The sequence below is a fragment of the Neoarius graeffei genome, chromosome 23 (assembly GCF_027579695.1).
Source record: "Neoarius graeffei isolate fNeoGra1 chromosome 23, fNeoGra1.pri, whole genome shotgun sequence".
Classification (NCBI taxonomy): domain Eukaryota; kingdom Metazoa; phylum Chordata; class Actinopteri; order Siluriformes; family Ariidae; genus Neoarius; species Neoarius graeffei.
The window spans coordinates 7,916,064-7,943,504 of record NC_083591.1 but is presented as its reverse complement, the minus strand read 5'-3'; the positions used below and the strand labels follow the sequence as shown (position 1 = coordinate 7,943,504).

At 42.1% G+C, this 27,441-nt stretch overlaps 1 protein-coding gene across 2 annotated transcripts in view; it reads left to right on the top strand.

The window, feature by feature from the left end:
- The window catches only part of arhgef2 (rho/rac guanine nucleotide exchange factor (GEF) 2), a 147,831-nt gene that overhangs the window by 66,771 nt on the left and 53,619 nt on the right, over positions 1–27,441 (top strand). The window contains exon 1 of one of the 2 annotated variants that reach the window (XM_060905694.1): positions 5,016–5,335. The exons of the other annotated variant lie outside the window; for it this stretch is intronic. Within the exon in view, the coding sequence (XP_060761677.1) occupies positions 5,258–5,335 (78 nt within the window). The 5' untranslated portion in view covers positions 5,016–5,257. Of the gene's footprint in view, positions 1–5,015; positions 5,336–27,441 lie in introns of those variants that run through there. 2 annotated transcript variants of the gene reach the window in all.

Genomic DNA, 27,441 nt, shown 5'->3' with positions numbered 1-27,441 from the left:
ATTAACTGTTGATCAGTCCTGCACACCGGCTTGGAGGAATTTTAGGCCATTCCTCCATGCAGAACAGCTTCAACTCTGGGATGTTAGTGGGTTTCCTCACATGAACTGCTCGCTTCAGGTCCTTCCACAACATTTTGATTGGATTAAGGTCAGGACTTTGACTTGGCCATTCCAAAACATTCACTTTATTCTTCTTTAACCGTTCTTTGGTAGAACGACTTGTGTGCTTAGGGTCGTTGTCTTGCTGCATGACCCACCTTCTCTTGAGATTCAGTTCATGGACAGATGTCCTGACATTTTCCTTTAGAATTCTCTGGTATAATTCAGAATTCATTGTTCCATCAGTGATGGCAAGCTGTCCTGGCCCAGATGCAGCAAAACAGGCCCAAACCATGATACTACCACCACCATGTTTCACAGATGGGATAAGGTTCTTATGCTGGAATGGAATGTTTTTCTTTCTCCAAACGTAACGCTTCTCATTTAAACCATAAAGTTCTATTTTGGTCTCATCCATCCACAAAACATTTTTCCAATAGCCTTCTGGCTTGTCCACGTGATCTTTAGCAAACTGCAGACGAGCAGTAATGTTCTTTTTGGAGAGCAGTGGCTTTCTCCTTGCAACCCTGCCATGCACACCATTGTTGTTCAGTGTTCTCCTGATGGTGGACTCATGAACATTAACATTAGCCAATGTGAGAGAGGCCTTCAGTTGCTTAGAAGTTACCCTGGGGTCCTTTGTGACCTCGCCGACTATTACACGCCTTGCTCTTGGAGTGATCTTTGTTGGTTGACCGCTCCTGGGGAGGGTAACGATGGTCTTGAATTTCCTCCATTTGTACACAATCTGTCTGACTGTGGATTGGTGGAGTCCAAACTCTTTAGAGATGGTTTTGTAACCTTTTCCAGCCTGATGAGCATCAACAACGCTTTTTCTGAGATCCTCAGAAATCTCCTTTGTTCGTGCCATGATACACTTCCACAAACATGTGTTGTGAAGATCAGACTTTGATAGATCCCTGTTCTTTAAATAAAACAGGGTGCCTACTCACCCCTGACTGTCATCCCATTGATTGAAAAACACTTGACTCTAATTTCACCTTCAAATTAACTGCTAATCCTAGAGGTTCACATACTTTTGCCACTCACAGATGTGTAATATTGGATCATTTTCCTCAATAAATAAATGACCAAGTATAATATTTTTGTCTCATTTGTTTAACTGGGTTCTCTTTATCTACTTTTAGGACTTGTGTGAAAATCTGATGATGTTTTAGGTCATATTAATGCAAAAATATAGAAAATTCTAAAGGGTTCACAAACTTTCAAGCACCACTGTAGGAAGGATGAATACACAGGGCCTTGGACAAGGGCATTGTAGAGGCTCGTTCGTAGTGAGACCTTGAGAAAAGTGCTATAGCTTACGCTAACGAATTCTCTGTCCCAAAGTAACTGTTTCCACTCTCAGTGTCCGTGCGCCTTGCAATAAATCCACTTGAAACGTCTTGAAAGTTGAACTTTAATCCTCGTTTAACAATTACAAAGGTTCTAAGATACAGAGAGTCGGTGAGTCAGAGAGTCAGGTAAGAAAAACTGTTCGCTTCCACGGCTTCTCGAGATCTACCTTGAGAAAGCGCGAGATTGTTCTTATAATAGCTGAGACCGTTCTAGTTCTAATTCTTCAAGTATGAATTCTTAAGAAGCGTGAGACAGTTCTAATTCTTCACATATGAATTCTAATTCTAATTCTTCTAACCTTGCCACGTTATTCATCATCTTAATCATGAAATAAACTACTTATATGAAATTACACACTCAAATGAAATTATTTATACCTTTTTAACATAAATTGTAATTCACGTCTATATGAATTCTACTTTGGCCGCTACAGGCATCATCTAAGTCTAATTATAACCCGAGTTGTTTGTAATCACCTGTTGTTATTTAACAAATTAAAAAATATCATCAGGTTTTCTGTTTGGAGACAGATGTATAACATTTATGGAAGCAGTGTTGAGTGTCAGGATGTTTTCCACCATAGGATGGATGGACTTCGTGGTTCTTTGTAACATGACAAGCTGCTCTCTCTCTCTCACACACACACACACACACTTACTTCAAGAGAGTCTGGTTGAGAGAGTGACTGACTTCATGAACATTTCACAACATTAGTCTTCAATTAATAAACCGTAAAATGTAATCATTGGCAAATTGTTGTGGTATTATAAGAGGAATAAAATACGTTTGGATGTGCCGTTATAGGAAAGTAATGACTTCAGAGCGGTTGCACCCCATCGTTGATTTATTTTCCTATAACAGCACAACACCGAGTGTTTTATTCCTTACTCGTTACTATGTAAAGTTAGCTTTTGTTGTCAGAATGGATCGTTCAGTTTGTCTGACTTTTCTGTCCAGTGTTTGTATCACGGACTCGAATCCTCGTGATTAGTTTTGAGACTTCGTGTCTTTGCGTAGGTGTTTGAGGTGGGCGTCTGTTTAGTTGCGGCTTCTTTTGTTCTTCCTACAACACCTACGTCATATGCACTTCTTTCTGCACAGTACGTGGAGACACAATTTCCACGAAAACCTCCTGTCTGGGTTTTTTTGTTTGTCTGTTTTTTTAATAAAAGGTAAATGCATCCACCAAAAAATAAAAAAACAGCTTGAGACATAGAAACTCAACTTTAAAGCTGAACTTGTCTTATTTACACGAGATGTGATCATGGAGAAGTGTAACACATCAGCACACACTGATCACGCTGGCACACGCCCCACCTACACTTCTGTAAATTCCCAACAGCGAGCGGCTTTTGGCTGAGCCTGAGTGGCTACGGCGCAGGGCGTTCCCTTTCTGGCTCTCTAAATTTAGATGATGTTGTGTTTCATGTTTTCTATCAAACCACCCATGGGACCATCTGGGTGAAACTTTGAGGCAACTTTCTCTGTTCTTGTACTTCTGGTGCCTGTGATTTGTCCATTGTCTTTAAGTCTATGCAAGCATTATTTTGTTAAATGACCATCAGTAATAGATGTGACATTGAGAAGCTGGAACATAATAATGTCTAAGTTAAAAAAAAAAATCCTACAAAAATATACAAAATGTAGAAAAATATAAATAAATAATTAAATTTTAAAATTTTTTTAAAAAATATAATACAAAGCTGTAACATATTAATAGCTGTGACTTAAGAAATTGCAAAAATATATAAAATGTAGAAAAATAAATAAATATATACATGTGTGTTATTTACTAGCTGGGAGGTCCGTATGGTGAAATACCGTGACCGAGGTCTTGAAAGTACTGAGCGAGGCCCTCTGGGCCGAGGTCAGTATTCAAGGCCGAGGTCACGGTATTTCACCATACGGACCGACCTTAAGCTGGTAAATAATATATTTTTTTTTCTTTACCAAATTCTAACAGAAAACGAGAGCGCCCGAAAGGGAAAACCGAGCCGAGCCGCCATTTTGAATCCTCATTCACGGCTGTAATGCAAATGGCTTCCTCCTCGGTATACAAGTGCACTTCCATGGCAGGAAAAAAAACTACATTTTGCCGCCTATGTAGTCCCCTATTTATACAAATAGGAGTTATTCAGGATTCAGCCATGTTTTTGCTCGGCGTTAGCAAGTTAGAGGTTTTTAGCTTTCTCCTGAAATGTTTTCTTTTATTTCTTCTTCCTCAGGGTAGTAAAACTCGCTTTCGCTGTGAACACTGTCGTTATCACTATCCATGATGTAAAATTAATGCTATTCTCCTGAGAAATGCTGGCAAAAATTAAGATTTTTTTGATAATCTTATTTAAAAAAAAGATAAATGCTGACAAATGCTGATAAATTCTATTATGTCTGTTGTTGTTGTGAACGAGCGAGTCGGCAGAGGTCCGTAACCGGGGTCTGTACCATAGGATACGGACCCACTCGCCAGCCAATCAGAGCGCAGGATTTGATGGAAACCGGACCGCGAAAAAAATAAAAATATATATTTATAAATATAATAATAGCTGTAACTTTTTTAAAAAAAAATCGTAACATTCGTACAAAATGTAGAACAAAAATTAAAAAAAAATTTATATGAGTGATTCCACGCTTATGGGTACTGAAATGGGGACATGAACTTATTTTTAAAAAATTCACCTAAAACCATTTATTTTTTATGATGAATGATATGAATGATATGTTAAAAGATAACTTTAATTTTCTGAGATGTAATAAAAACATATTTATATGCCAAAGTCAGAACGTAACAGAAGTGTTGTGGACATATATATTCTCAATTTTAACAATGTAGAATTACTTTTTGAAACATAGGAAAGTGATGTTTTAGCAAATATAATTAATAAACATGTGTAGTAGAATAAACATACACATTCTTTCAATAAGATTAACATGGTATATAGCGAGATTGTAATTAATTTGTAACAGACGCGAGATGGACAATCGTAACAGAAGTAATGTAACAGACATCATTTTGGAACTCATAGGCTTGACTTTGGCATATAAATATGTTTTTATTACATCTCAGAAAATTAAAGTTATCTTTTAACATATCATTCATTAAAGATTACATGTTTTGTGACCTGATGGTAAAAAAAGAAATGGTTTTAGGTGAATTTTTTAAAATAAGTTCATGTCCCCATTTCAGTACCCATAAGCGTGGAATCACTCATATATCATCTTAAAATAATAAAATACACTGAAAGGAAGTATTTTCAGAAGATAAAAACACTTTGCATAAGATTAAACCAGAGTTCATGCCCATCCTGAACGCTGATTGGGTAAAATTATGAATAGGGTTTGTAAGCAAATGAAGTGGGCGTGGTTTAAAATGAAGCCTGCGTCGCTCAGCGACCGCGTTTCCTCTTTTTTTACCCCACCCACCCTGCATTGACAAGCCCCGCCTCCTCTGCTAGGATTGGAGGATATCCGGCCAGTATAAGCTGATTAGCCAATCAACACACAATGAGGCGGTGCTGCTCGGGAATGCGGTGAGGGGGGAAATAACGCGGCTACCCCAGGTTTCCTGAGTGAGGAAAGTACAGAAAAACAGCAGCGTTGCAGTTTGACCTTATTATCTACACGGATATTGGAGAAATAGATCAAATAAAAGTTGATGGAGGATTTTTTTTTTACATGAAATATTTTCTCATATTTATATCTCATTAAGGTTGCACACGAGCCGTCTGGATTGTACTTTAGGTGTTTTGAGAGATTTATTGAGTTAAGATCCGAGAATTAGGATCTATATTTTGGGGTCCTGATGCTCGGTATGTCCCGTGTTATTCCGGGCCCGTTAATGAAAACGCGTCAAGACAGAATGAAAGAAGTCAACTTAAAGGTGAGTAGATGGTTTTTAATCCCATAACAGTCTTTAAAAACAGCACGCAACATCTTTAAAAGCCTTTTTCATGTGTCGAGTTCATTGTAATGTGAGTTTGTGATCATATTTACAAATCAAAAATCTATTCCAAATAAATCAATTAATAAATTCAGCCCAGTTGAGCGGATCCGATGCGCGCGAGTGCTGATTTTTTGTCGGCAGACTGCGACACTTTAAGAAAAATAGCGGCTCGCGCTCCCTTTTCCTCAGCCTTAAAAAAAAAAAAAAAAAATCTTAATTTTTAACCAAATTTATTTTTTGTTTCCATTTCCCAAAATGCTCAGGTGAAGCTTTTTCGTTTACTTTTTTTTTTTTTTCTCTTACCTTAATTTTCGCCACGCCGTGTTGGAAGAGAAAGCGTGGCCAGAAAGACGGGCTGCATCCCAAACGCGACGCTATTGGAAAAACTAGTCTACTATGTAGGCTGCAGAAAACATTATCATTACACCCTATGTAGTGCTCTTGTACAGGGTGCATGCAGGCGTTTGAGATTCGGCCACGTTGTCTTGGTTTGAAAGGGAAATAGGTTGGGGGATGGAGCTGAGGGAGTGAAAACGCTAAGATTTTAAAGAAAAATGCATTTATTTCGGTATGAACAAATTCCAAAAACGTTTAAAACACTAAAAAGGACGTTTAGACAAACAAACTGGATGTTTGGCTGTATCCTAAAGCTCTGTTAGTGGATGTACAGTACAGTAGAGTGCACTACAGACTAAAGAGCTCTGCTTTCTGTAGTGAACACTCTGTAGTGAACAGGAAGGCATTTGGGATTGTAGGAGGCTAGATTTAATTTTTCACTTCATTATAAAAATGGGAAAAAAAAAAAAATAAATATCAAACTGCACAAACTCTTCATCACACAAAGACACACAATGAACACTAAATTGGCTGTCATCCAAACAGCTATTGGAGACCTAGTGCACTACAAAGGGTGTAAACAAAATCATTATTACTTTCAAGTCTTTTAAAATGGTCGCCAGGAAACCAGCCATTGTGTCCTACAGTTCAGAAACATGAGATGGTTTCAGTGTTATTCCATTGTAGTGACACACACACACACACATATCTTGGATCATAGCTGAACTTTTTTACATGCTTTGATGGTGTGATGATGGGAAATTGTGTATCAGGTTGAAAAGGTTTTGCATTCTGTGGTGGATCCATTGATGGAAGAGGATGCTGGGTGATTGTGTGTGTGTGTGTGTGTGTTTAACTCCTGCACCAGTTGTATAAGGAAGTGCATGCAGTTGTTTAGTGACTTTATTGCATCTATAAACTGTCAGTTAGTCCAATAAACTCACACGACAAAATTTTGTCCAGTCCCGTCCACCGAAGGGTCCCAGTGCGTGCACAGACGTTCACCGCTTGCTTGCAAAAAGAACACGAAGGATGAGACGCGTTCGCACAGGTTTTTTTTTTTTTTTTTAGCAAGTAACGCTTGCACACTCCCATCAGCCCGATGATGTCATCGTGAAGCTCATTTCAAAGAATCGCTGCTCACGTACACTGAATGCTGCTGAAAAGAAAAAGTTCAGCTAAAATATATATATACACAAATATTTCTATATTATATACACCAGGGGTGGGCAATTATTTTTTCCATGGGGCCACATGAGAAACAGAAAATTTTGTGGAGGGCCGGACCAAAAGGCTGAACTAAATTCTGCATAATATTAATTGTATTTCTTTATATAAAGCAATAAATAATTGTTTTTACAAGCTGCTAAGACTGGTAAGAGTATGGGGGAAAAAACGAGGTTGCCTTACAAAAAATGTCATTTATTCAATCAAATTTCCCAAAACAATGGTTAACAAAATGTCAACGTTTGTACCTTTTTTTTTTCAGTCACATTCACCCCAAAACACAATAAAGACATCACAATATTGCCTTTCTGCTCCAAATATCAAGCAAGATACATCATATTATAATAACGATGCTCACATTTGTAGTCTAATCACCTCATTTGGTGCTTTTCACCGGAGATCGGCTCCGGCGCCTGCTGGTGACGTCACACTATGTGATTGGCTGGACCGTTTGAAGGATGACGTACAAGTTTGTGGTTGGTCTGGACAAATTACGGAAGTAGTTATCGCGGGATTAGGTTTCGTGGGATTTCATGTCATGTTCGTGTCGCGCGCATTGCGTTTTTGTTGAACACAACTTCAAAATAAAAGCAATGCACATTCAGTCCATGCATGAGGCCAAATTAGAAAATACGTTTATTTTGTAATTTCTAATTAACCTTACGCGGGCCGGTCAGAATGAACCAAATGGCCCTTTTCCACTACCCTTTTTCAGCTCGCTTCAGCTCGCTTCAGCTCGACACGGCTCACGTTTCGACTACCAAAAAACAGCACGACTCTGCTCGCTTCAGCCCTGCTTAGCCCCTAAAACTCGCACCGTTTTGGAGTAGGGCTGAAGCGAGCCAAACCGAGCCGAGTGAGGCTGGGGGCGTGAGCAGACACTCCCCTGTGCACTGATTGGTGAGGAGGAGTGTCCTCACATGCCCACACACGCCCCGCGAGCGCGCTGGGATCTGTAAACACCACAAACCCGGAAGAAGAAGAATTACGAATTACGAGAATTTCTGAAGCCTTACGCGCCTCGCCTCATCTATACGCTCTTGCCAGTATCTGTTGGCGTTGTCGGTGACAACAAGCCACAGCACCAAGACCAGCAACACTAACGACTCCATGTCCTCCATGTTTATTGTTTACTATCCAGGTCGTGAGACTACCGCTTAAAAGCTCACTGATGTCACTGTTTGCGCCGCCTAATGACATCACGTGACGTCCACCCACTTTCGCTAACTCCACCCAATGTGTCCACCCACTTCCAGCCAGCACGGTTCAGCGCGGTAGTAGTTGAAATGCAACTCCAACAGCCCCACTCAGCTCGACTCAGCACCGCACGGCTCAGCCGCGTTTGTAGTGGAAAAGCGGCAAAAGGGCCGGAAAATGCCCAGGTCTGATATACACACTAGAGTCGATCAGTCTGTAGTCAGAGTTCACGTTTTTGGCGTTTATTTATTTATTTTTTCAGTTTTGTGCATAATTATTCGACATCAGGACACGTTTTCCGATGGAATAAAAACACGTGCTCTATTGAGGGGGAGCTCAATTTGAGGGGGAGCAAGCCGGAGCATGCTCCGGAACCTCGGCCGGAGCACTCCAGGAGCAAGCCGGAGTGCGCTGCTTAATTTGAGGGGGAGCAAGCCGGAGCGCGCTCCGGCAGCTATTTACACTGGATCCGGTGTAAATAGCTGCCGGATCATAATTACAGTAAACTAGTAAATCCAGTAAAGGAAAAACTTGAGACTGAAAGGTTTTAACAGTCATCCAAATGACTGAACGTAAACATTGCTACAGTAACATACCAGCTATGATGTTGTTGACATTAGCTAGTGCTAACAGCTAGTACACTGCTACAACACAGACACCGACCCTAATAATACAGTTCTTGGTCATTGTCTGGTAACAGCAAATTTATAACGGGCCATGTCTCAACAGACTAAGAAGTTATTTCAATGACATTTAATAACATTTTGTTTATCCTGAGGACCGAAAGTAAATGAAAATGTGAACAAACCTTAGCTGTAATAAGAGGGCGACCACCGGCTCCAGGGACGACCCACTGATGTAGGCATGTTACCCAGCCTGACACAAAATATTTGTAGGTATCCAAACTCTTATACGCTTTCAGATCAATACCTGTGTATGGCGATGGGTTTTTAACGACATAGGTATACAGATCATGTGGGCCGAAGTCAGGTAAAGACGAGGGCTTCGTGCACTTCCGTACGTCAGTGAACAATCCTGGTGGAAGCAGGTAAACGTCGTTCTCTAAGCCTGCTAACCTCAATTTTTGCAAATACCTCTCCTTCTGCTCGCCCTGTAAATGCCCTACGTCGCTGGATAGTGAAGGTGTTTTCTGCATCTCGCTCCTTTTTCTTTTATGTTTTTCGTTTGTCGCCTTCCTCGCATTCAAACTGATTCGAGCCGTGACGTCCAAAATGGCAGCCTCACATGACTTGGTCACGTGGGTGAAAAACCTCAATTCCGTTGGTTTGATAGCATGCGATATTCTTAGCATATCGCTTATTCTACATGTATTACGTCACTCCAGTCTACCCAATGGAGAATGAGCGTTGAATATGGTTTACGATATTGCATGGTTGTCAAGACAACGTGACGTCTTGCGTCGGAAACGTAAAACTTCCGTGCTAGCGAGCAAGCGAGCGACTGGGACAGTTTGTAAACAGACATGGCCGCCAGGTTTGCTTCGTTATAAATAGAGAAGATTTTGAGAGAATTTTGAAAGAGAAAGACGTGTTGAGAACACGAAAGGAGCGCGTATGTATTATTAATAATAATATTGGCTAGCTTTTTTTCCGTGGTCTATCAGATACACTTCATTCAGCTGCTCGTCTTTGGCTCGTTCAGGATCATGCTTGCTGGATGGAATATATCTGATCTACCACTCAACGCCAGTCAACGTTATTTAAATGTCTAAGGGACGATGTTAGTCAACAGTTTAGCACTGTGTATCATACTTATGCAAACGAACACACACATAATTTGGTTTGGTGATATGGCAAGTTTAGAGTTGAGTTATGCGCGTCATCAGGATTTAATCCTGAAATTGTCCACTACTGACTTTGAACAAGATTTGAAACAATTCTGTTCTTGAACCTGAAACCCTTTTTTTGTGGTGGTGGTGGTTTCTGCGCACTAAAAAGCTCCAGAATGCCATTTGAGAGTGCTATCAAGTACATAAACATGAATATTTACTATTTGTAATTATTCATGAGTTAATTAACAGTATCCTAACCTTTTGCGAAAGCATTGAAAATCAGCGTAAGGTGCTGAACCGGATTCTGAACACACCAAACTTTCTCTGCGTAAACTTTTTAATGACGTGATTTCCATTGACGCTTCCTTCCCACCAGTGCGAACCAGGTGCTTGTTCTGGGCTGGTGTTAGTACCAGGTCTTTAAGAACCAGTTTGCTTTTCCTTGAGTTAGAGAGCCACCATAGGGCCACATCATTCCATCACTGTATATGACTCTACGTCATATGGACCCTTTTCAGTCACGTGACCTTCGTAAACGCGACCGCCATTTTGGACATGTAGTGGACTTCGGCTCAAATCGGTTTGAATGCGAGGAAGGCGACAAACATAAAAGAAAAAGGAGCGAGATGCAGAAAACTGTATTTACTAGTTTACTGTAATTATGATCTGGCAGCTATTTACACCGAATCCAGTGTAAATAGCTGCCGGAGCCAACGCCGGGCCGCAAGCGAGCGCGCTCCGGAACCTCGGACGTTGGCTCCGGCGGCTATTTACACTGGATCCGGTGTAAATAGCTGCCAGATCATAATTACAGTAAACTAGAATGGAATGTTAACAGCAATGTAATGCCTTTTCTGGCTAATTTTATTCGTCTTACCTCCAACAAAGTGGTCACTACACAAGCGTTGGTATGCCGCTATCCATCTTCTCCGTCGGTCAGCATCTACCGGGATCCGATAAAATGATAACCCTTGCCTTGTTTGTTGATGGTTACTACATCCAGGTGCACAACAATATAGTGGCATGATGGAAGTCTTGCTGAAAGTAAAAACTTTCTTTGCTGCCGTTCCTCAATGCTGGCTGTGGTAAACTACTGGTAGTACATGTCCAAAATGGCGGCCGCGTTTGTCGTGACGTCACGTGAAAAGGGTCCATACAGACTTTCCCATCAACGCAAGAGTCAAGTGCAATAACGATGCCGGAGTACTGGATTAGGCAGATTAGATGCTAGAATAGATGGCTTTTTTTTTTTTTTTTTAACAAAATGGCAGTCACGAAGTTTTAGTTGGCCTTGTTGGTCATGATAATCCCACCCCCAGTCCTTGACATAAGCGGTTCTTGGTTTTAGATGAGTAAAGTGTTGTTGCTGCTCTTGGACCAGTTTTCTTGGCCGAGACCCGATTCTTTGGTTGTCGAAATGCGAAGAACTGGTTAGAGATTAGGCGCTGGCTCCGAACCAGCCCTCAAACTGCCTCAGTGGAAAAGGGATACAGGTCAATTTGTGTGATGCTAAACTGGTGGATATAACCTTCCTTTGCTTGTTTGCCACACGAGCCTTTAACACTTGACATTGGCTTGTTTGGCTACATTTGGGATGGGTTTGAACAAATCCCATCGTATCTCTTTCTCTTTTCCCTTTCCCTTGAACACTTTCTTGGTTATTATGCTACATCCCAAACGATACGATTGGGCTTGAGACAAACTCCCTTTTTTTTTTCTTCTTTTTTTTTTTCCCCTGAGGCCAGTCAAGCAATCAGTCATCCATGAGGACAGAGGAGACACAGAAAGGATTGTGACCAGAGCCCAAGGCTTAGACATGAGACAGTACACACACACTCACTCAGAGCAGCGCTAACAGACCTCCTATTATTACTGGAGCGCTCACAGGGTTGACTTCACCTCAGCGATCCGTTCCATCGTCTCACACAGCGCCGTCTCAATCAGATCTCTGTTCTGCCTCGTACCAGATATAATGGTGGCACTCGGTGCTACTGATACACACTCGGACCATGGCATAGATATATATGCGTGTGTGTGTGTGAGTCGTATGCAGCTCAAGGTGAAACGACATCAGTGAAGGTCGAATGAGGAACAACATGATTCCTGGATGTCTGGTGGCCTCTGGGATTGGGCCAGTCTTTGATTAGGCAAAGAAGACCGATATTTGAAAGATGCATCAGTTTCCATTGTTGTCGTATTTGATTTTATATCGTCGCACTGCTTTATTTATACTAACATTGGGCGATATGACAAATCGCATCACGGTTCTCTGAGACGTTTCGACGGTACACGATAACCATCGTGTGTGTTTGTGTGTGTAGGTTTGCTCAGAGACTTCTGGGGAAAAAAAAAACAGGGAATTTCCAGGGGGAAAAATAACTAAGTTTAACTGTAATCAAAAAATACTGTATAAAATGTCATGATATCTTCATTTATTTTTTTTGCGGTCCGGTTTCGCTCTGATTGGCTGGTGAGCGGGTCCGTATCCTACGGTACGGACCCCAGTTACAGACCTCTGGTGACTCGCTCGTTCACAACAACAACAAACATAGTAGCATTTTTTTATCAACATTTATCTTTTTTTTTAATAAGATTTATTTATAAGATTATCAAAAATCTTATAAATGTTTGCCAGCATTTCTCAGGAGAATAGGATTAATTTTACATCATGAATAGCGATAACGACAGTGTTCACAGCGAAAGCAAGTTTTACTACCCTGAGGAAGAAGAAATAAAAGAAAACATTTCAGGAGAAAGCTAAAAACCTCTAACTTGCTAACGCCGAGCATAAACATGGCTGAATCCTGAATGACTCAATTTTGTATAAACAGGGGACTACATAGGCAGCAAAATGTATTTTTTTTTCCTGCCATGGAAGTGCACTTGTATACCGAGGAGGAAGCCATTTGCATTACAGCCGTGATTGAGGATTCAAAATAGCATTAATTTTACAGCATGGATAGCGATAACGACAGCGTTCACAGCAAAAGCGAGTTTTACTACCCTGGGGAAGATAAAATAAAACATTTTAGGAGAAAACTAAAAACCTTTAACTTGCTAACAGTTTGATCTCATTAGTTAATGAGGCCCATTTTGGACCATGTTATCCTAATAAATATTACGTTCGGTAAAAACTTTAAACCAGTACAATCTCTTCTTCAAAGTTTCACCAAATGGCTTTATTTATGCAATATAAAGGTCATAATACTGGATAACTTTGGTCGAGCAAAAACATGGCTGAATCCTGAATGACGCAGTTTTGTATAAATAGGGGACTACATAGGCGGCAAAATGTAGTTTTCTTTTTCCTGCCATGGAAGTGCACTTGTATACCGAGGAGGAAGCAATTTACATTACAGGCGTGAATGAGGATTCAAAATGGCGGCTCGGCTCGGTTTTCCCTTTCGGGCGCTCTTGTTTTCTGTTAGAATTTGGTAAAGAAAATAATAAATATATTATTTACCAGCTTAAGGTCGATCCGTATGGTGAAATACCGTGACCTCGGCCTTGAAGACTGACCTCAGCCCAGAGGGCCTCGCGCAGTACTTTCAAGACCTCGGTCACGGTATTTCACCATACGGACCTCCCAGCTGATAAATAACATATATATATATATATATATATATATGTGTGTGTATCGTACCAAAATTAATCATGATATCATGATCATATCATTGTATTACCCAGCCCTAATCAACCAGGATTGAAGGCTCGACTCTGATTGGTCAGAAGGTGTTGGTTAATTTTCTCCGACAGTTGTGTAGCTGTAATTCAACTCGCAGGTTCATGGTCTATTAATGCACTCGTTCTAACATTTGAACGTAAGTTTAAAAACAGGTTGATTTCACATTTAAGGAAGGAGTCTCCAGTGTCAGCGGGAACGCTGGAACGTTTTCGTTTTTCCACCATGTCTTCGAGAGAGTGCTTTACTTTTCTTGAGGATTTACTGCCCTTGAATTTATTTATTTGGGGGGGGGGGGACAATAATGGCCTAATGGTTAAAGAAGCAGCTTTGGGACCAAAAGGTCGCTGGTTTGATTCCCTGGACCTGGCTGAAGTGCCCTTGAGCAAGGCATCTAACCCCCAACTGCTCCCCAGGCTCCTCTGGGTATGTTGTATGTCATACTGGATATGAAAGAGCGTCTGCTAAATGCCTGTAATGTAATAACGTTATGTCATAATAATTTCTCGCAAGTAAATTCCCCTCGGGTGTTTATAAAGCTTTTCTCGTGCTTCTAATACAGTAATAACACGGCGTACATTCTTGGTTAGCGGGTTTCTTGGTTTGAGCAGCTCGCAATGTCAAAGCCTGAGTTCTTAGTCATTACACGACAGGAAAATGTTGACACGTTGGGCAAGGGGGACAAGCAGTGCCACCTCGGTGTGTACACACACACACACAGGCTGGGTTATGACACCATGGGGATTTTGATTGAGGTTAACTTTGAGTGCTTTCATGTGGGAGTTATGCGTGTGGCTGTGACTCATATTTGTCTGTCGCATCAGATCGCAGGATCGATGCGCTTTTTTTTTTTTTTTTTCTTATAAATCACAACATTTATAGACGGAGTCATAGCGTGAAGGGGGAAAAAAAAGACGCGTTCGCATCGTGTTTAATCAGTCCTTTGTGTATCTATTATACGCTCAAATGACTGGAAAATTCAGGAACAATAGGAAAGCTCTTGTTTATCCAACACACTGCGTTTCCTTGTAATAAAATTCATGGGGGGAGTATTTTGTTTTACGATTTTTTTTTTTTTTTTAATGCCTTTTTGAAAACAGTCTACAATCAGAGCGATCGTTTGAACTTGTGCGTTTTCTTACGAAACCGGAAACATGAAAACCTTTCAGAAAATCTGACGAATTCTAATGCTCGTGGTTTGTTTATTGTTGATATTCCTGCTGTCTTTCAGATACGCTATTGTTTCTATAGTAATGGCGAATTCACAGGGGTTTGTCTGGACTGCGCTTTGCGTAATCGAAGACTTGTAATATAATAACAATAAACAACTTTTGAAAATCTCATCTCATTATCTGTAGCCGCTTTATCCTGTTCTACAGGGTCGCAGGCGAGCTGGAGCCTATCCCAGCTGACTACGGGCGAAAGGCGGGGTACACCCTGGACAAGTCGCCAGGTCATCACAGGGCTGACACTCACATTCACACCTACGGTCAATTTAGAGTCACCAGTTAACCTAACCTGCATGTCTTTGGACTGTGGGGGAAACCGGAGCACCCGGAGGAAACCCACGCGGACACGGGGAGAACATGCAAACTCCGCACAGAAAGGCCCTCGCCGGCCACGGGGCTCGAACCCGGACCTTCTTGCTGTGAGGTGACAGCACTAACCACTACACCACCGTGCCGCCCCACTTTTGAAAATGTGTTCTCAAAATGTATTTATTTATTATTTGGAATTGAAAAGATGATGTACCCTTTTTTTGTGTGTGTGTGGAAGGAGTCTCCAGTGTTAGTGCTTTTTGTAAAACTGAAATTTTTAGTTTTCCAACAAGAAACGAACACGGTTAAATTTTCAACCTTGTCAATAACAGGCTGCGTTTTATTTATCTGCTCTAACCGGCTCCAACTTGTAACTATAAACGGATAAAAAAAATTACGCTGAACTTGAAATTAATGAAAGTTGTAATTTGGCACATTGCTGTGGTATACTGTAAAAAGAGTAAAACGCTTCAGGATGTGCTCTTATAATCTACTTTATGACACCCACTGTTGATTATTTCACTATAACAGCATACCCCGAAGTGTTTTATTCCTTACTTATTGTGGAGCTCATTATCAGGAAATCCGCAATCTCGAAGACAAAAGAAAAACGCACTCAGAATTCCAAATCCGTGCATTAAATCGTCTTCACCATTTCCTGCGGACGTGACGGTAACCTCAGGAATGTGGTGGAGTTTGGTAGAAGTGGTTTTTATTTAAGCGCTTGCTTGCTCATTCCAGACGTTTCACTTTTCATGAGTTTGCCAGGAATAAAAGAAGTCTGCTACGACCACTCGGGCTACAATGAGTAGTGTCCATAGTTAAAACAAATGCAGTTACCGTCTAATGGTTTTGTGAGAATGTTAGCAAGCTAGCGCAGACATTACCCCCCCCCCCCCCCCCACACACACACACACTTACACGCACCTTTTAATACAAACACCAACCAGACGAAGCAGGAGATGGGATGGAACACTTGATTTTCAACTGGAGTCTCAAAATGTCCTAAAGTGAGGGTGGTGTGGTTGGATTTCTTTCCATTTCGTAAAAAAATGCTACATTAACAAAAGTTAACCCCGCCCCTAACGTTAACTTTTTAACCTTAAACTACTCCTTAACAGCTTTTTACGCATTTGGATTGCCTGAATTCATACAAATTTTGCCGAACCCGATTGGTTTGAAACGTTGAAGATGTTTGGAAACGGTTGTTCGACAGGAAGGTTTAGAGGAAATGCAATACTTTCAGAAGGAAGCAACTCAAAATCCGTTTTTTAAAAAAATTTGGAACAAAAATATTTAGTTTAGTGATGTGATGTGATAATTTACACGCCCTACCTTCATCTTGGAAAGCTGCGTTTGTGTTGCACATGCGTCTAGAAAAGTGTTCGCAAAACAGAACAAACAAGGAGTTGAATTAATTCCTTGAGTAATTTGTGATGGCCCTGGTTCAGGGGCCTAAGACAAGATGATGGAAGTCAGTGGGGTTTTGTTTTGTTTGTTTTTTACCTCTACCAACTTTGTTTTCGCCTCCGTTTGTTTGTTTCCAACGTAACTCAAAAAGTAATAAACGGATTTGGATGAAATTTGGTGGAAAGGTGGGTCATGGGCCAAGGGATAAGTGATCAGATTTTGATACAAATCCGGATATGTACGTGGATCCAGGATTCTTTTGTCTGTTCCAACATAACTCAAAAAGTCAAGGTCAAAGTCCCTCCCATGCCAGGATCTGGTCTTTCCAGGCAGTCTCCCATCCTAGGACTAACCAGGCCCTTAAGGTCCATCAGGCGGCACTGATCTCTGTTTCTATAGCCCTTGGCCTGTCACTTATTACATAGCTAGGGTTACAGTAGGGGGCTGGTCCTCTGGTAACCACAAGAATTTGACTTCCTACTCACATCTGTATTGAGGTGTGCCTCACCAGATGGTAGTAGGTACCATTTTTATGATGGTCTTTGGAATTACCCGACGGCGAACTCTGTAGAACTTGGTAACCACTAGGCCAGCTCGCGGTAACTCAAAAAGTAATGAACGGATTTGGATGAAACTTGGTGGAAAGGTGGGTCATGGGCCAAGAAACAGTTGATAAGATTTTGATGCAAATCCGGATATGTATGCGACTTCAGGATTCTTTTGACTTTTCCCAGTGTAACTCAAAAAGTCAAAAGTCAAAGTCCCTTCCGTGCCAGGACCTGGTCTTCCCAGGCAGTCTCCCATCCCAGGACTAACCAGGCCCTTAAGGTGCATCAGGTGGCACCGATCTCCGTTTCTAGAGCCCTTGGCCTGTTGCCTGTTACATAGCTAGGGTTACAGTAGGGGGCTGGTCCTCTGGTAACCATAAGCATTTGACTTCCTACTCACATCTCTGTTGTGGCGTGCCTCACCAGATGGCAGTAGGTACCATTTTGATGATGGTCTTTGGTATGACCCGACAGCGAACTCTGTAGAACTTGGTAACCACTAGGCCAGCTTGCGGTAACTCAAAAAGTAGTGGACGGATTTGGATGAAATTTGGCGTCAAGCTTTAGTATTATCTTCAGTTCTTTTGATTTTGATGCTGTTGATGTGTGGTTTGGCAGAGGTATTCACTCTGCCACATACTCTTCAAGTTTTGTTTGTTGGTTTTGGATTTATCCCTAATTTGGTCCCACCCACTGGGCGACTCTTAACTATCGTACCTTACCAACCAGAGAGGATCAAGGCTAACACATGCTTTCTTCGAAAAGCCAGTGAACTTGAACTCATAGTGCAGTGTTACACAATCAAAGGAAAGTGCAATCAGCCCTCTTCCTCATAATTGCAGTTCCTGTAGGTGTTTTTGATTCACTGCCCAGGATATGGAAATTATTTTCGTGTAAATGCTCCAGGTAAGTCTTTAACCTTAACATTTAAATTTCTCGTAATTGGCGTACCACAAGGCACAGCTGTATCGTAGTCGTAGCTAGTGTAAAACCCAAACAGCGTCTTTTTCATATCAGCTTGATGATCTGATTGCTTGAGCGGTCATCCGTAACCCTCGAGTCTTTTTCTCTTTCAGTCGCCTCCCGTCTTTGTATGGAACACGAATAAACAGGTTGAGTCAGAAATGCCCTCTTCCTCATGTCTGTTTCCAGAGGGCTCTCGAGTAATGAAACCAGCATGCATGGATGGTTTTATGGTGCTGTCCTGCTCACCCACTCACCCCTCAGGATTGTCTGGGACAAACCTGCTCCACAACGTCTCTGAAAGGAAATGATAGGCTAGTACGCCGATATGGGTTACACCTTTTAAGGGGATGTGATGGGGGTCATCCATTTCAGAATAGTCCCGTCAATCCCAGGCATCTTGCAGATCCAGAGATCTTGACTTGGTGCTTAAGAGAACACTGTGACTGTACAGCGTCAGTGGAGTGTGTAAGCGTGGAGTGTGTTACTGTTTTAGCCTGCAGCCATCTGCAGTGGGGGATGGAGGGCGTGCACCTGTGCAAACAGCATGGCCAATGCAGAAACTCTCGAACAGCTGAACAGACACAAACGCGCGCACACACACACACACACACAGTAAGGATCGTGTCGAGTGCAAACGTCACAGTTTTATCACTCGTGCTAAGGCCATTATTAAAAAACGTTCTGTTTCTGGTCCGCCGGCCGGGTGAGTGCCGTTTGTGCGGTTTAAAATTTTTTTTTACGCCGGTTTTTCGACGTTTTTTTCGGGTTCGTAAATAGAGCTGTGGTCAAAAAATCGATCCACGATTCGATATCGATTCACGCGAAAAAAACCACGATATCGATCCAACAACATGTGAATCGATTTCTTCCAGGTGCCTATAACACTATTTTCTCGAACGCGCAAGGGACTATTTTCTCCAACGCGCAAGGAGCACTATAAAAGCGGGTGCCGGCAAAACAAAACTTTTATAAAGAAAACAAGAAGATGGACGAAGCTGCCCGGTTAAAAACACCGCCGGGGATGAAGTCCGATGTGTGGAAACACTTCGGCTTCAAACGGTATGAGGACCGAGACGAACTGGACAAAACGAATGCAGTTTGCAAGTTGTGCCAAATAGAAGTAAAATATCTGGGCAATACCACCAATCTAAAGAAACCATTTATCCAGGCACCACCCCGAGACAGCTAGTGCTAAACCTGACGCGAAGCAGACGGCACTTGAAAATGCATTTGGTGTGAAATTTCCCCCACAGTCTAAGCGTGCTATGAGCCTTACAGAGGGAGTCGGGATCTTTATTTGTAAAGACCTCCGCCCCTACAGCGTAGTCGAAAATGCTGGGTTTAGGCTACGAGTAAAGAGGTTAGAGCCACGCTACGTCTTGCCCAGCCGAAAACATCTAAGCGAGACAGTAATTTCTTGACTGATGAGCTATTTTTTTTTGTGTTCAGAAACCCAGACCTGGGTATGTTATTTAACTAGAAGAGGGCCACCAAATGTCATAGTTTGTTACACTCTGAGACTTATCAGTCAAACACAATTTCTTGACTGATGAGCTATTTTTTTTGTGGTCAGAAACCCAGACCTGGGTATGTTATTTAACTAAAAGAGGGCCACCAAATGTCATAATTTTGATTTAGACTTCAAATAAAACCTGGATATGTTTCATTCCAAAATAAATAAGCTTTCTTTCAAACTTGAACTCTTGTCTCTCTGTGTGTCCCTCTTACACATACACAGATACAAGCACAAACAGACATGGAGCTGTTTGTCAATAGGGTCAGTTTTTATTTAAAAGTTTTAAAGTGACAATACAGCAATATGTACATGAATCGATATCGAATCGGATCGTGACCTAATGAATCGAAATCGAATCGATCCAGGAAATCCGGATCGATTCCCAACCCTATTCGTAAATCTAAAATCGAACTTGACATTTCCACATTCCCAGGGCTTTCCACTAAGGCTCATACTAGCCAGCCATGACAAATAAGTAGCCAGCCGGGATGGGAGTAAACACAAAATAAACTCCTGTGCACGCAGTTCCCAGGATTAAATGTATTTTCCACAGACCATTTATTTATTCACTTTACTCAAATACAAAGTAAAATGGCAGTAAATCTTCTTTCTTTTCTTGCGTATTGCATCATGAGGCGTTCCCGGCTTGTAAATCTCTTATTTTCGGTGCATTTCGGACACAATACGGAGCTCAGATATCAATGCGCTGCTGAAGCGCGCAGAAGGTGTTAGTACGCCTGTCATTATAGTGCGGACTTTCCATAGCATAGAAAATCGCTACGTTTCAATTTGTGTAACTGAACTTGTTTCATATCACTGGTCATATAAACCTATGTAAACAGGAAAAACGCGGAAGAGTTTGGTCGCATCTAACTACAGCCCCAAAAAATACCATTGGCCATGCTGAGCCTAGCTACATTGCTAACAGGAGTGACAGCGCGTCTGACTGCGTCTGACTGACTGGGAGGTCGCGCAAAGCTCAGAGAGGTACGGAGCAGCTCGTCTCAATTCAGATAAGAGCATATTTCATTATGGAAATACGGTGGACTGTTCCTTTAAGGTCATGCTTTGTGTTTGTAGCTTCTCGTACGACTTCATATGAACTAAAGCCGCTTTTCCACTACAAACGCGGCTGAGCCGTGCCGTGCTGAGTCGAGCTGAGTGGGGCTGTTGGAGTTGCATTTCGACTACAACCGCGCTGAACCGTGCTGGCTGGAAGTGGGTGGACACATTGGGTGGAGTTAGCGAAAGTGGGTGGACGTCAGGTGATGTCGTTAAGCAGCGCAAACAGTGACATCAGTGAGCTTTTAAGCGGTAGTCTCACGACCCGAATAGTAAACAATAAACATGAAGTCGTTAGTGTTGCTGGTCTTGGTGCTGTGGCTTGTTGTCACCGACAACGCGAACAGATACTGGCAAGAGCGTATAGATGAGGCGAGGCGCATAAGGCTTCAGAAATTCTCGTAATTCGTAATTATTCTCCTTCCGGATTTGCAGTGTTTACAGATCCCAGCGCGCTCGCGGGGCGTGTGTGGGCATGTGAGGACACTCCTCCTCACCAATCAGTGCACAGGGGAGTGTCTGCTCACGCCCCCAGCCTCACTCGGCTCGCTTTGGCTCGCTTCAGCCCCACTCCAAAACCGTGCGAGTTTTAGGGGCTAAGCAGGGCTGAAGCGAGCTGAGTCGTGCTGTTTTTTGGTAGTCGAAACGCGAGCCGTATCGGGCTGAAGTGAGCTGAAGCGAGCTGAAGTGAGCTGAAAAAGGGTAGTGGAAAAGGGCCAAAAGTTAGATGAAATCAAGAAGAGTCTGGTCGCAATTTTGGATCATGTATTATTAAATAATATTAGCTGTGCACGTTTGTATGATGAAATAAGTTCATAAGCTCACAGTTCGCTAGGGATCGGAGTGTGGTGAGTAGACAGGAATGTAGGTTTAGTGCTTTATTAACCCACTCGGGTACACTGTGTGTGTGTGTGTGTGTGTGTGTTACTGTCTGGTTTCTGGGTCAGTGGGTCTATTCTGAGTCTGGGATTCTGACTAAAGAGCCTGACGAATGAGGAAGTGACCTCATTCACTTGTGTGTCGACATCACTCATCACTTCTTCCCACAGAGCACCATTAGTGCGGGTTTCATCAGGTTCTGCATTCTTGTGTTGAAGATTATTAAAGGAAATGTGAGCGAAGGCACGTTTTATTCACCGTAGGAGAAAAAAAATGATGCGTTTAGTCCCCTCTAAAATTTAAGGTGGATAGATTTAACGAGTATTATATCCGAACAAATAATAACAATAAAGGACGAGCATCTGATTTAGATAGGCATTACTTTTATTTCATAGTACTCTCATTTGCATCAGAGTTCAAAAGCACAGCTGAGCAATCACGGTGAGAGTGTTTCGGGTTTTATTGCCGTATCGACTCCGTTTCATTTGCTTTGTGAGGTTGAACAGGTGTGCGTGGGTTGTTGATTCTGGTCGGATCTCCCTCTGTGCGTAGTCTTAGGCATCCTCCTGGGAGTTTTAATTGGCACTCCAACCACTCCCGGAGGGATTAGCGGGGTTGCTCGTTAGCTGATTTATGTCACCGAGCCACTTCCACGTGAGCAAAAGTGGAAGTTAGTGCCCATCTGGTTACGCCGGAGTGTGGGAATGCTTAGCGATCACAAAAAAGAGACCAGGGTTTGCTCTTATGTCCATTCCTGTTCTAGTATCTATCAAGGCTTTAGGTTATCGAGTACCCCAGAACTTCTCTAGTCCTGTGACTACACCATTCCTGGTTTAACGCACCCGTCCGGCGAACTCCATCTAACCGGGAAGACGAAAACATGGCTTGAATCTTTTCCCAGCATGCATCTGAAAACCCCTGCAATGCACCAGTGTACATATTTGCATGCACTTCTTCTCTAGTGGAGTCCTGTAAAGGTCTACAAGGACACTTGATGTCTCGTTAAGGAGTCGCTCGTTGACTGACTATTCTCACAAAAGAGTGCTTTGTCTGGGGTTTTAATTAGCACTCGAGAGCTAGCGTTGAGGGACGAAACCTCAAGTCGCACTAACGCTCTCCGCCTCCTTCCTGCTCTTCCTTTCTTTGTCTCGTCTTTGTCTGAAATCAAGTTACCTGCTCTTTCTATCCTGCTTGGTCTTGAGGGCTTTTTCCTTTTCATTCCCTCAGCACCCTTTCTTTCTTCATCTCTCTGCCTTCCACACCAAAGCCCCCACTGGTTCTCTAATGCCCCCGTTTGTTTGGTTTCTTTTCTTTTTTTCCATCCATCAGAGGTTATCCTCATCTATCAGAGGTTATCCTCAGGGCTTTCAGCTCTTTATCTTCCTAAAGCAACGCTCTCTTTGGCTGCTTTTTTTTTCCCCTTTTTCTTTTGAACCTGAAGACAGACTAGGGATTGCTGGACACTGGCTCTTGAATACCTGCAGTGCTGAGATGGAATGAATGAATGAATGATCCTGTTGTTAGCTGCAGACTTTGTTTCGACGAGCTCTTTGCTCAACATGACTTCCTGACTCACGATCAGATGTCCGAGAGCAGCTTTGCATTGTAAATCTCTTGTAGGTCCAGCAGTCAGACATTTTAAAGGTAAATTTCAACGCAGTGACAACGACAGGTATTTTATAAAGTCCTGAAAAATGGAAACATATATTTAAAAAAAAAAAAAAAGACCGAGATCTGGAACCACATGGTAGTGTAACGAAAAGGTGAACAAATCCTTGGCGAGGTCATAATTTCTGTGAGAAATGACAAATTACCCAAGTTTGGTGAACGTCGAGTCTGTGATGCGGAATAAACCATTAGATACTAGTTTAAAATATTCAGCAATCCAGCATTTTAAAGTTCTACATACATCAGTACGTTTGTGACACGAGCTGCGATTTCAACGAACGGCCCAAGTGATGAAGCAACATTTGAATTTTTTTTTTATTGCAAATTAGGGGTGGCACGGTGGTGTAGTGGTTAGCGCTGTCGCCTCACAGCAAGAAGGTCCGGGTTCGAGCCCTGTGGCCGGCGAGGGCCTTTCTGTGCGGAGTTTGCATGTTCTCCCCGTGTCCGCGTGGGTTTCCTCCAGGTGCTCCGGTTTCCCCCACAGTCCAAAGACATGCAGGTTAGGTTAACTGGTGACTCTAAATTGACCGTAGGTGTGAATGTGAGTGTGAATGGTTGTCTGTGTCTATGTGTCAGCCCTGTGATGACCTGGCGACTTGTCCAGGGTGTACCCCGCCTTTCGCCCGTAGTCAGCTGGGATAGGCTCCAGCTTGCCTGCGACCCTGTAGAACAGGATAAAGCGGCTAGAGATAATGAGATGAGATGAGATTGCAAATTAGCTATGACACGGTAAAGCAACAAATCCAAACAACTGGCACAAACGAGTCCTCGCTTCGAACTTTAGTTCCTAGTTGTAGTTATTTCTCACTTCCAATTTGACACGCAAAAATGTAAGAAAAAAAAGATAACTCTCTGATTTTTGTCTTGTCATAGCTCTTGTTAAGTATCTCTCGGGACTTTACGAAGAAAAATAATGCTTGGAAAGAAGCCGTAGACTGTTATTGTTGGTGCCTTTTGTACGTGAATGTACATAGCGGGTACATAGCTAAGCTAGCTATGCGAGTCTGCCCAAAGAGCTAGTACAAAGCCAAGCATGTGATATGTAAATCAAAAGCAATTTAGCTAATTTTCACGTAGATTAGTGCATTATATAATATTATTATACATACAGGATACTTTTTTCGATGGAATAAAAACATGTTCGATTCCCTTCTAGCAGGTTTCATTCATTTGCTTCGATAGCATGCGATGTTGTTAGCATATCGCTTATCCTATCTGGATTACGTCACTCTAGTCTACCCAATGGAGAATGAGCGTTGAATATGGTTTACGATATTGTATGGTCAAGACAACATGACGTAAAACTTCTGAGTGACAGTTCGTAAGCGAACATGGCCGCCAGGTTTGCTTCGTTAAATTCGGAAGATTTTGAGAAAATTTTGAAAGAGAAAGACGCGTTGAACACCCGAAAGTAATGTGGATGTATAATAATAATAGTAATAATATTGGCTGGCTTTTTTTCGTGGTCTATCAGATACACTCCATTCAGCTACTCGTCTTCGACTCGTTCAATATCATGCTAGCTGGATGGAATATATCTGATAGACCATGAAAAAAAGCCAGCCAATATTCTTTAAAGGAACAGTCCACCGTATTTCCATAATGAAATATGCTCTTACCTGAATTGAGACGAGCTGCTCCGTACCTCTCTGAGCTTTGCGCGACCTCCCAGTTAGTCAGACGTGCTGTCACTCCTGTTAGCAATGTAGCTAGGCTCAGTATGGCCAACGGTATTTTTTGGTGCTGTAGTTAGATGCGACCAAACTCTTCCGCGTTTTTCCTGTTTACATAGGTTTATATGACCAGTGATATGAAACAAGTTCAGTTACACAAATTGAAACGTAGCGATTTTCTATGCTATGGAAAGTCCGCACTATAATGACAGGCGTACTAACACCTTCTGCGCGCTTCGGCAGCGCATTGATATCTGAGCTCCGTATCAATGCGCTGCCGAAGCGCGCAGAAGGTGTTAGTACGCCTGTCATTATAGTGCGGACTTTCCATAGCATAGAAAATCGCTACGTTTTCAATTTTTTTAACTGAACTTTTTTCATATCACTGGTCATATAAACCTATGTAAACAGGAAAAATGCGGAAGAGTTTGGTCACATCTAACTACAGCCCCAAAAAATACCATTGGCCATGCTGAGCCTAGCTACATTGCTAACAGGAGTGACAGCGCGTCTGACTGACTGGGAGGTCGCGCAAAGCTCGGAGAGGTACGGAGCAGCTCGTCTCAATTCAGATAAGAGCATATTTCATTATGGAAATACGGTGGACTGTTCCTTTAAATATGTTTACGTAGTTAGATTTAGAAGTATTTATCTGCTGACTTTTCTCAGCAGGACAGATCATGGCTACAAGAAATAAACTATAATCAAGCTGTGTTGCCTGAAGAACCTCTCTCACTCACACACACTCACACACACACACACACACACACACACCAGCGTTTGATTCATACAGACGAAACGCTGGAGCGAGTTCCTGTGGCGATTCTTAAGATAATTATTTTGCCTAAATATAGATGTTGAACATGTTAGAAAGTGCGAAAGGCAAATCCTGAAGGGGATTTTGATGGCAGACTGGCATTAAAGGGGATTAGAGTGGTGACGGTAGCGTAGTACTCGGAGCCAGATGTGCTCATCTGCTGCACCTGAGAGGGATAAAGTGAGGGACAAAAGGAGAGGCGCAAACGGTTATCCTCTTGGGGTAGCGGTCGTCAAAGTGGCGTCTGTGAGTTTTATTGATTTTGCGACGGTGGTGGAAATCACATCTGGGGTTCCAAGTAGGGTTGGGCGGTATTATGGTAAGAAGGTATCCCGAGGTATCCAAAAGTACCAACGGTATCGGTCTCATTACCGTCATTTTAAAAAAATATATAATATCTAAATAAATATGGAGTACATGAGGTCATAATATAAAATAATAAATTGAAGATCATCCCGAATAACTGTGTGATCGTATTTTCACTAATTCTATCAATTTCCTAAAGAAGTTCTCATCGCGTGCAGGGTTGTTTATGTCGTTACCATGGCAACCCTGCGTGACATTTGGAGTCTGACAGAAAGCTTCGCAAGAGACTGAGACCGGGGGTGTCATGGCTCAGATGGCTAAGGCACCGTACCATAAATCCGGGGACCCGGGTTCGATTCCGACCCGAGGTTATTTCCCGATCCCGTCTCTCTCTCCCCCGCTCATTTCCTGTCTCTCTATACTGTCCTATCTAAAAAAAAAAAAAAGAGAGACTGAGACCGCGGTTGAAAGATGGCAAGTCAAGATAACGAGTTAGTGGCAAAAAAAAATACAACATCGGCAGTGTGGCAGTATTTTGGTTTCAAACCAAACGAAAAATCTAATATGTCCCCTAAGGCACACCATAGCCTGGGGTACTCCACTTCCACGAGATCTCTCCAATGAGTTGTGTTTTGAGTAGGTTACATGAGTAACAACAAGGTAAAATAATATAACGTATGACATTTGGGATGTGGGTAATAAACGTTTGAAATGTCATCTACTGAAGAAACGGAAGAAAACATCGTAGCGTAAACTGTTCGGTTTCTGGTGGGAATTAGCAATGCGCTTGCTATCTTTGTTGGGTGTGTTAAACCGTATGGATTTAAGTGGAATAATTGTAAGGAGTTATGTGATCAAGACAACGTTTTAAGCAAGGTAAGGCCATTTGATTATTAATTTCCCCGCCATGGCATGACGTGGGCCCATATGATTTTGCCTTGTGCAGCTATCACGCATTTGAATTAGGTTCGCCTCATTTGCGCTGAAGAATATGGTTTATCGCGCAGTCTAAACGGACTTGGGTGTTGGTTGATTCTTTTTCTTTTTTTTATTTCCCATGCTTGAAAGGGTATGATCCTGCTCATCGTGTACTTTTTTTTTTGATGGAGTAGGTGAAATAGTGCTGCAAATGCGTTTCAACGCAGACGTGTAAACGACAGTTGAATGCTATTTTCAAGATGAAGGAAGAGTTGCGTGATGCTTTGAAATATCTCTTAATCCATTCATCAATGCACAAAATTCGCTTTGCTGCTTAATCCATACCACAATGCACACAATTCGCTATGCTGCTTTTAAATAGTACATTTGAGGCATAGGCGCAGGTCTGGACAAGGTCCGCCGGTATAGGCGCACGTTACACAGTAGGCCGAAACAAAATATTATTTTTTTCTCGGTAATACCGTATACCCCGGGAAAACACAGAGAC